Genomic DNA, 11,267 nt, shown 5'->3' on the forward strand with positions numbered 1-11,267 from the left:
TATATATATATATGCAGTTATATACATATGAATATTGAGGGTTTTCCTGTGCTAGTTTGCACTCTCAAAGAGGCTATGTGATCCATGGTTATGCATACTACTCTTTAGAACCATTTGAAATGGTAAAACGGACAAGGTATAGCTAAACATTTGCAAGAGCTGCATGCATGTTGCAGTTTATGATTTCCAGTGGTTACATGAGGGCATTACAACTAAGAAACAATCCTTTACAACTTTTGTCACTAAAGACATAGGGCTTGATTTACTAAAGGCAAATAGTCTGTTCACTTTGCAAGGGAATTTCCCCTTAGCTTAGTGAATGAGGTGAATGTCTGTTGACTTCCATCATCTAATTATGTGCAAGCAAAAATAGTTTTTTTCCCCCTTGCACAGGATTGGGTAGTCTTTGGAGTGAATTGTCACCGCATTCACTAAGCAATGGGAAAATTTCCTTGCAAAGTAAAAATTCCCTTGGAGAGTGAACAGCCTATTTGCAACCTATTTGACTTTAGTAAATCAACACCACTAAATCATACAGGTCACAGGATGGACTGTAGGCAAGCAGAATGTAAGCAATGTAGTATTTACACTGACCTAGGAATGTTATGACGGATATACATTTAAAAGCCAAACATTTTTGAAAGTGTATTTTTTTGTTTAAATATTAGAAACATTTAAACTAGGGATGTCCCGATACCACTTTTTCAAGACCAAGTACAAGTACTGTCCCTCATGTACTTGCCGATACCAATTACCGATACTTTTTCTTAAAGGGACATGTGGCATTTTTTCTAAAACAATACAGACTAATGATTTTAGGGCAGTTTCTCACCAGTGCTGCGTGCATTGGAGGTGACAGGTTCTCTTTAAGGTGACATTAGGGGTCTTTTAGACCTCTAGTGTCACCTTTCTACTTCACTGGATTCACTGAATGTAAATACAGCAGGCAGTGGCTGGGAGCAATAGCCAGCCTGCTATTGGATATTTTAAATTGCAATAGCAGGCTGGCTATTGTACCCGCCCACTGCCTGCTGTCAATCAGCAAAGGAGGGAACTGAAGACAAAGTTCTCAATCAGGTCCTCTCTCCTGATTGACAGCAGGCAATGGACGGGTACAATAGCAAGCCTGCTATTGGCTATTGCAATTTAAAATATCCAGTAGCAGGCTGGCTATTGTTGCAAGTGTCCATTCCTTTTCCACTTGATGAAACAGTTTGCTTTTGGTGATACGTCTCAGTGTCAGCTGTCCATGCTTCTTATGTGTTTAATAATGCCCTCACCAGACGTACACAGAAGTTTTCCCTCTCAATGAAAGAAGAGAAGGTCCGTTCTGTGTGAAGGCAAGATTTACAGCTTCTCTCCTCTCCTCCCCCGTGAGCACACTGAACGGAAATTCTCTTCTTTCATTGAGAGTGAAAACTGCTGTGTACATCGGGTGAATGCATTACACATAAGGAGTACGGACATCTGACACTTTGTGATATATCAACAAAAGCAAACAGCTTCATCAAGTTGAAAAAGAGGGGACACGGAGCAGCAGCAGCTAAGGTACAGGGGCGAGGGGGGCAGCGGGGGATTCCACAGCTGGAGTCTCTTCTCCCCTCTCGTGCTGGCTACAGCGGTCTGTGAAAGGAACACACTGCTGCAGCCAGCACCAGCAGGGAGAAGAGACTGTCCACACAGAACACTTACCGCCCGCAATGCTGTCACACTTCCGTCCGGAGAGGTCAGAGCATAGAGGGAGCCTGCGTTTGGTGGAGAGGTATTCCGGGGGAGGGGCTATGGGGGTCAATGGCCGAAGCTAGTTAAAAAAAATTTAAAGGGCCGGTATCTGATCTATGCATCGGGGCATTTTCAGGAGTACAAGTACTCCTGAAAATGCCCTGTATCGGCCCCGATACCAGTACTAGCATCGGTATCGGGACATCCCTAATTTAAACCTTTGATCAAACATTTTATTAAAATGTATATTTTGTTCTTTTACTCTAACTAGATTCGGCAATAAGTATTTTACATCACAACAATACAGAGCTGCATAAGGTAAAGAGTTCTAATCGAGAGTTCCCCCACACAATGAATTTCAAATACTCTGCTGACATGGAGCAGCTCCAGGCTACAATTAACAATTCTGAACATTGCATACAGGAAATTATCTACCATTGTAAAAAGTCCCGCATTCAACAAAAGCAAGGTAACTTAGAGTGTTGTTTATATCACTTTCTATAGTTTTAGATATAGCTAAAAATGTGGTTGAACACATATAGTTTCAACCCTATTTAAGTCAACTTTGCAGTGATTTTTTAAAACAGATTTTATAACTATTTCTCAGTGTTCTTTGCCACAAAGCACCAGGTACTGATCTTCCAACAGTCCATGTTAAGGTTAATGACTTTGAAAAGTTACTGCTTTAGCATTTACTTTCCTTGCATGGGTCTTTGCTATGAGACCTTTGAGAGGTCTTTGGCTTCAGGTGTGAGTTAGTGGAATGTCAGATGGCATATTTAGCAAGAGGCAAGGTTAGAGATCATGGAATTCATGGACAAGGGCTTTGGTGATTCAGGAAGGGGGCATATTTTGGGGACATTAAAGTGACAGAAGATGGTATGTTGAGAGTCAAGTCATACACGTAAGATAATTAAAATTAATATGCCATTTATGCTTAGAGACAAGTCTAAGGTGAAGAAGGAAGAAAGGTCAAGCAAGAAAGATAACCATCTCAGTCTTATGCACGATGAGTTCTAGATACCTTTCAGGTATGAAGATATGTAAAATACAGATGATGGAGTTAAACATATACGGGATGGGCAGTTGGTAGTAGCTTGGTGCAATGAAATTACTTGTTGAATTGTGTGAGTAATAGGCTGTTCATTAGTGAAGAAAATGTTCACTGATCTTAGTAAAAAAGGCAAATCTGTGTATATTGCAATCAACCAATCATGTGCTGCAAAAAAAAATCTGTTTTGAATTTTCCTTTATTTGTGTTAGAGTTTTTAAAAGTGAGCACAGCTGCGCTTTATTTACTAGCATTCACCTTTCAAAGTAAGAATATATTTTTCGAAATAACCAGCCGATACTTCTTTAAATCAATCCCACTGAATGCATCACGATTTAAAAAAGATATCTGCAGTTTTCAGCCAGAGAGGAGTGTCATGAGCTGCCAACTTCACTCTGAGTTCTACTACTGATTGTTTAGCAATGGCAGCATGAATGTAAAAAGTAAGAATGATTTCTTCATTGTCTACACTATGGATTCACTTTAAGAGACTGCACATACTGTTGGACAAATATATGCAGGGTATTTGTTTGTACTAAAATGCAGTTGTCAGTATTATATGCTTTATTATTATGTGTCAAACATGTAGCATTAATCCACCTAGGACACACAAAATGAGGTAGTTCCCAAGGCACTTCATGGTCATTGCCAAATTAGTCTCTCCCTTTTATACTACAGGTACCGGTAGCTGCTTCATTTGTTTAATTACAGCTGTCTTAGTTTAATTATAGAAATTGCCTAGTTTCTTGTTTTATGTTTATATTTCATTCATACTGATTTTGCAATTGAAACATCTTGAAGCTTACTTAACAGGACATCTATATATTGTTGGTTAGCTTGGTTTGACTAATATGAAACAACTGGTGATACACAAACTATTGCAGCAAATAAGCCACCTGAGACTGTGTTCTGTTTTTAGATGCATTATTTGGCAGAACACCTAATGATCCACTCACATCAGGTGTTGGCCTACAATAACCTGACTGCGGCACAAGGATTTTTTGTACGCTTAGGTTTGTGCAAACAACTGAACACTGAATGCTCTTAGTTCAACATCAATGTACTAAAGCTGACAATAATTGGTGTCGCAGATAGGAGCTAAATGTGCTAGAGCTCTTAAATGTAATTTAGAGACTTCTAGATTTTATATTCAAAGCCCAGCTCTGGGTTCCATGCCTCTCCTACCCTCCAGAGGACCCCCAGGTCCCTAACAGCAGCATATTTATGGGTTGTTTTGCTTTTTCTGATGTCTCCAGCTTGGTCACACTAAACATAAGGTCCCCTCCAGTCTTCTCCAGTATGTGTGTGGTCCTGGATAATGCAGAGAGCAGTGCTGATATTAAGGGGTTGATTTACTAACCTTATAAACACACCACGAACATGTATACACCTCTGTAGTGTGTTCCCTCCCAGCATGATCTATGGGTGGAATCTAAACACCTTTGTAGTGTGTACACACCCAGCAGGTGTGCTGTGCAAAGCCAAGCATGAATTGCAGGTTGATGTTGTGTAAATTAGCTCTATGTTGTGTTGCTTGCGTTGATGAATGCAGGAATGTAAATGCATGAGCTAACCATTTTTGTCTAAACTGTGAAGCAGCATTATATATGCATCATGTGCATGATTTTTCCATATATGGCATTAGTGGAAATATGCTTTTAGAGACTTTTTGGTTGATAAATACGTTTTGCTGTGTAAAAATCACACGCACCTAGTGCGTGCGTGTGTTTAGGTTAGTAAATCACCCCCTAAGACATCATCACCACTCTCTGCCTCAATATACTGCAAGTGCAGGGCAACACTCACTGTTTTTCCTCAGTCTTTGGGGTGGAGTGATGTTAGAGATCATTCAATCTAGAAGAGAAAGGACATGTTCTGACAAAGAAGAGGTACTTTAAACCTCCAGGGGGACATGTAAAAGCATAAATTGAGTTGGGCGTTAAAACAAAGAGTAGTTCAAACTGGACATTATGCAATATTGTATGAGTTTACTTATGACTGCAGTAATGGTTGAAATGATCCTGTAATATGTGATGAAGTGCTACAAGTTATTGCTTATCACTTTGCTGATATACTTTACTAGGTAGAGTAACTTATATCCATCTGCATAGCAAAACTGCTGCATGAAAACATTAGATTCCTGTGGTCATATACTGTATATGATCCTGTATAATTTATAGTATCACAAAAAATAATAATAATAATAATAATAATAATAACTATATTTTTACAACATTTGCTATTTTATAATCCTGATAAAAATAATATAGAGGTTTTTTAAATATCAAAGGAGGAAATGGTCTTTCATAGATGGACTAAGAACACCATACTTAATTAGACCATGAAAGTTAATATTTATTATGTCTCTGCTTCCCCTGTAGTAAAGGAATAGGGTAATATATCTAATGAGAACTAATTTCAAAATGATAATAGCCGTTTAAGCACGTGAGGTTGAGCACCACATGCAATTCGATAATGGTCATTTCAAATGGTAAATAATATATTACAGTACAAATGGTCTATGAATTAATGCAATTATAGAAACATTAATTTTAATGAACTCTCTTGAGACTTTTAATGTAATACACAAAACCCACAATCAATTTAACTAGTGGAAGAAGCAGTTTACATGGCAGCTAAAATGACTATTAAAACAAAGAGAACAGTCAATGCTACGGTAGAATATACTGGTTACAAGACTACCATATGTACTTAAACTAAGATCCAAGTTACATAACGTAATAATGTAATAATTAAAGCTGATGGTAATGCTGTCTAAATTCAAGAGGCACATGTATTCTTACCTGAATCTTGGTGTAATTTCTTCCAGCTCTGTGAAGTAATCCAGTGTGAAATGTTACCTCTATACAGGAGTTTCCTGTAATAAAGACCAGGCACTACTGCTCTTGTGCAGAATGACTGGTCTTGTATCCAGCCTTTCCTGTAGTTTTCTGCAGGCAGCCTGTAGTCTGTGGACCTATTGAGTCTCTCCCACATCTTTGCTCTCTGCACAGGCTATAAACAGCACAGTGATGATGTCCAATATTTTTTACAACGTTATAACTGGGGATGTAAAGGCATTTTGTTGATTTATATCCTTTGAGGTTGTTGAGGAGTATATTTAAATTAACTTTTTTTTGTGCTCGGAGTTCAGCTTTTATGCAAGCCATGACCCTCTAACCTACTCTCCTATTGCTCCTGACACTCCCTATTGGTTTAGCAGCCATAATTCTTTCTACTTATAGGTACACTTTATTGTCTAAATTTTATTTATTCATTCATCACAGGACTCAGGGAGTTAATTCTTAGGCCACCAGGTTATGCAGCTACCTTCAGGTGATTGGACACTGGCAAATTAATCATGAACACTGGAAAATGAATCAAAGCTGCAGGACAGCCCTGCATAACCCATCCCACTTCCTGCCTGCCTCAGATTTTTCCTAATGTCCTTAGATGATGGAAGTCTTCTCTCAGCTCTGAGGGAAGTACTCTATTTTTCACTAGTTTTAAATATTTTGTTTACTTCAAGATTCTTCAAGCAAGTTTCCGTAATTCTGCTTTAAGCCACTGTAGCTCCTCCAACAGTTATCCATTTATTTAATCCTTGCCAGAGCCTTGGTGGACTGTACTTGGATCTTGCCAAAAGAAAGATGCAGAGCTGGCCTGTAGTATACTTCACATTGGACCCTCCATTCAGAGCCCTCCCTGTGCAATTTGTGCAGGGTGCTTTACAGGTCCACGGCCAGGGTCCTAATGGAAACCCCCCATTCAGAGGGCAAAGATCAAACTGCAAGCTGACCACTGCACATCCTGGTAAATACCTAAAGCCCCTCAGGTAATCCACTTCATAGCTTCAGTCCCCTATAGGGTTAATTCTGGGGCACCGAAGTGTGAGTTTACCCACATGGACAAGAGGTTAGAAGCACTCTTTATTGCCTAATTTGCTTTCGGTGGCCCTGCTATGCAGTCCGTTGATGCCTCCGTGGTAGTTTTTTTTAGACCTTATTGGTCTGGACCAAGACTATGGCTAGGGACCCCAAATTTATCCTAACTTAGATGGAGCTGTTCCCTTTGACTTGGCAGATTCTCTCATCCAAATTTCTAGATTGAGCCTTATGTCAGTACCCATGCACTGGATTCTTGGCTAAAGTGTTGGTCAGATGGAAGAAATGCCTAGAATACATGTGGTTTGCTGTGGTTCGTCTTTGTAGAATTCTTAGATTCAAACGTCAAAGAAGTCACAAGGGAAGAGCATGCTTAGTCTTCCACTTCTTATCTTAAGAAAAGTCTTGTGTGCATTGTTGCATGACCATTGTGTACCCTCCCTGTCATCCCCCCACTACACACAAAACACAAAGAGGGCGGGTGGATGTATGTGCTTTGATAGACTAATGACGGAATTGAGAATTAGATTTTGGGGGCAGTGTTTTGTGTGTAGTGGGGGGATGACAGGGAGGGTACACAATGGTCATGCAACAATGCACACGAGCCAAAGGTGAGGGTTTCACTTAGTATACTCACTATGTTATTGAATGGTTGGGGAGTATATATATATCACTGACTTTCATCCAATATGTGATTCACATTGATTTACAGTATATTATAGTCTTACTTATACACTACTAGACAAATGGAGGGGTCCTTATTTGCCACAAACAGAAAGTTTAAAATATCAAGTCACAAGGAATATCAATCTCTATAAAAATAATTTGAACATAAAAATAATTTGAACATGGATTCTATAGGATGCACTATTTTATTCTCGATTCTTTCAGATATATTAGTTACATAGTTACATAGTATTTGAGGTTGAATAAAGACACAAGTCCATCAAGTCCAACCTATTGTGTGTGTGAACCTGTGTTCACCGAACAGTTTGGAACACGAACAACTTTGGATACTGGCAATTAAGTTATTCAAGCATACTATCCACGTAGTTCTGACAGAATATAGGTGGGCCTCTCCCATATCTGGTCTTGGACATTCTGCTCCTCTACTTATGGTCCCAGGGTCCCGGATGCAACTAAGAATTGAGTGATTGGGTCAGTGGACGTTTATCTCCGTCCCCACTCAGTCTAGGAACATTTCCCCTTTCAGTTACCACACTGGGGTGGTAAGTTTTGGATGCTTAATGGTGGTGGGGTCTCTTTTCTGTTGGTGTGACTGCCAATGTTTTACTCATATCGTATAGAAGTTCTTTACAGTCATGCTGTACTGCCCAAAACTAATTTCATGTACAATTTTCATTGCTAGATTAATCTATGATCCCCTGAGGAAGCAATATGCGAAACGCATTGGGACTGGATAGAATTATCTACTTTCGTACATAGATGTAGTACCAAATGATTGTCACTGGAATCATGGGGCAGTAATATGTTTTATGGCATTAATGCTCCTGGAAATAAGAATGTAGCTATTGCCTAATTCAAATGTTATATATGTGATTTTATACTATTTAATCAGTGTACAATAAACTTTATACTTTTTTTATACCAATGCATCCATGCAGTGAATGTATGCCTCTCTTCAAACCCCTGTTTTCCACTTGTTGCAATTGTTTATGATTTAAGGGGGAGAGGTTACGTCAGGAGGCCACGGTGGAAGCAATTCACGGGTGTATTTTTGTAGCTAATCCAGCAATGCTAAAAGTGCTTTTATTGCTGTTGTGTCCCTGTAAGTTGGTTCCAACATTGTCTCTGGGGAAGAAATTGAGGGACACTTACTTCAGCAGTGTTTGTGCTTTTAATGTTTTATACATCAATAAGAAAGCAGAAAGTTTAGGTTTAAAGTCATTCCAGTTCTTGGCTAACACAATAAATAAATAAATAAAATTGCAAGCTTTCAAAACACATTAGATTTCTTCATGTCTGATGAAGAAATTTTAATTGTTTTGAAAGCTTTTGTCTTCAGTCTGTTGTGGTGATCAATAAATAAACATGGTTATTAGTTTTCTCTTTTTAATCTGAATTGTCATTGCTTTTTTTTTCATTTTTATTTATAACTGGGGATGAGTGAATTTATCCCTTGCAGCTTTGAGGATCATAACAGTACATCACTATTGTTTGAGAATGTTTTTTTTTTTATATATCTGTTTATAACAATATAAGTATAGATATAGAAGAGTATAGATATACAGTGAGATAACATCAATTTGACATTACAGTAGTAAGAACAGGAAAAAAATGAAACCGTGTTAGGGGTCATATGAAAAAAGTCATATTGGAAAAAAGGGGAAGGAAGGGAGGAGGGAGGAGGTGGGTTATATGGGTGGAAAAGAGATGGATCCAAGAAGAATGGTGGAAGTGAACGGGATTCAACATTACATGGAAGAATTCAGGAAATTATAATAAGTTCAGGAGATGTGATTAATATTAAGGACCCAGGAGGACCATATTTGGTTGAATCTGTCAATTTTATCGGAAGCAATAGTTACATAGTATTTGGGGTTGAATATAGACATACGTCCATCAAGGCCAACCAAAGTCCAACCCATATAACTATATATAGAACTATATATATAGTTCTGGCCTCTTCCATCTTCATAATCACATTAACTTTGTTTTTCCATTCAATAATGGTAGGAGGTAAACTCAATTTCCGATGCGATGTAAAGAATTTGTATAGGAAGAAAGAGAGTCTTTGGTGTTGTGCAATAAGTAGGAGCGTGCCTGAAGGGAGAAAGTTTTGAGATCCAGTGATGTATCTGAAACCAGAAAGGGATAATCAAGGGGGCAAAGATGGAACCAGATGCGGATCTACAGCACCAGCAAAGATCGGGAGAGTCATGGAAATTCTATGTTTGTCAGGAATGAGGTACCAACTACAACCTTGGTTCTCAACTGGCGGGTCGTTACCCAAAAGTGGGTTGCCACATGCCTTCTACTTTCTAGATGAGAGGCTCCCCTGCCAGCCATACCTCCCACACCGTGCATTCTGGTGTGGGAGCTATGTGGCATTGCCATTCATTTTAATGGTACTCCAAACGCACCTCCCAACCCACAGTTCGTACGCCCACACCGGAAGATGCCCATGTTTCATTGCAGTGCGACTTAGGTCGCAATATAATGACCAAGGGCAAATGTGGGTACTGAGGTTACACATGTTGAGAACCACTATTCTAGAGAATAATTTGTAAGATGATACTCATGTTTTGGCACTAATAGAGCACCCTATGTGAAGGCAAATCCTTTCCCATTCGATATCTTTAAAGGAACATTGTAGGTCAATTTCCCACAAACTCTTAATATGAGAGGAAGGGGAGACCGATTTTGTTAGAGTGTCAATAAGAAGAGAATAGCAAGTGGATGTCAGATGGGAGGTGGGAGAGATGCCACTGAAAAGAGATTGAAAGGGAGAAAGAGGGCGAGAAAAAGAATCCTCATGAGGGTGAGAGGAGATATAACATCTAATTTGGAGGTAGGAACACCAAGCAATGGAGCCAAGGAATGTGAGTTTAGATTTGGAGATGACCAATCCAAGAGAGAGAAAGTCTCTCACCACAGGAGGAGGAGAGGAACGGCAATTATATAGGAATAAGGGAGAAATATTTTGTGGAAAGTCATTATTATCTCAAATAGGAGTAAGAGGGCAAGTAGGTGAAGTAAGAGTGTTAGTTTTAGAGCATTTATGAAATTCACTTAATGCTGTTTAAGAGAAGAAAGACTTTTAAGCTTAGGAAGGATTTTGTTGGAAGTCCGAAGGAGGCAAGTTACACGATGGTCAATGAGGGATTCTTCCAGAGAGATCTAATTTTTGTGGGATTGGCTGCCGAACCAATTGAGTAGGTGAGCCAGAAGGCAAGCCGCGTTGTAGAGGCGGATATCGGGGAGTCCTAGACCTCCTTGTAGTTTAAGCACAATCAATAAAGCATATTTCAAGCAAGGTTTAGTGCCAAGCCAAATTAAGTTAGAGAGGGCTCTCTGGATTTTTTTCAGAAATTATAGGGGTAATTTATTTGGTAGAGTTTGCAAAAAATAGAGGATTCAAGGGAGGATATTCATTTTTATGATGGCTAACCTACCAAGCCATGAGAATGTGGGGTGATCCCAATTGTGTAAGTCTGAGGAAATTTGTTTCAGCAGGGGGAGAAAAGTCAACTTGAGCAAATGGGAAGCTAGCTCCACCCAACAGTTTTCTATTGTCCGGCGGTTCTGCTGCCGCAAAATAAAAAAACTCTCCCAGGCGCTCTGGGAGTCTCCCGGTCCCCGCCGTCAAGGAGAGAAACACTGCTTTTTCTTTTTTTTTTATTCTGACATGGAGCCGTGTCAGAATAGAAAAATAAATACATTTTGGCCATACGAATGCATTGCTAGATTTCTATTGGCTATTTCAATTTGCAATAGTCAATAGCAAACTAGCTATTGTACCCGACCTCTGCTGCTGTCAATCAGTAGTGGGGACCTGATGGAGAACTGCAGCAGAGGGCGGGCGCAATGCTAGTTTGCTATTGGCTATTGCAAATTGAAATAGCCAATAGGAATCTAGCAATGCATTC

At 39.3% G+C, this 11,267-nt stretch overlaps 1 protein-coding gene across 1 annotated transcript in view; it reads left to right on the forward strand.

Moving 5' to 3' along the window:
* LOC108795995 (contactin-associated protein-like 4) overlaps positions 1 to 11,267 on the forward strand; it is a 282,214-nt gene that overhangs the window by 217,278 nt on the left and 53,669 nt on the right. The window contains exon 17 of the mRNA XM_018567358.1: positions 1,994 to 2,191. Coding sequence (XP_018422860.1) covers positions 1,994 to 2,191 — 198 coding nt within the window. The remainder of the gene's footprint in view (positions 1 to 1,993; positions 2,192 to 11,267) is intronic.

This window comes from Nanorana parkeri, unplaced genomic scaffold (assembly GCF_000935625.1).
Source record: "Nanorana parkeri isolate BGI_ZX_2015 unplaced genomic scaffold, ASM93562v1 scaffold1036, whole genome shotgun sequence".
NCBI classification, from domain to species: domain Eukaryota; kingdom Metazoa; phylum Chordata; class Amphibia; order Anura; family Dicroglossidae; genus Nanorana; species Nanorana parkeri.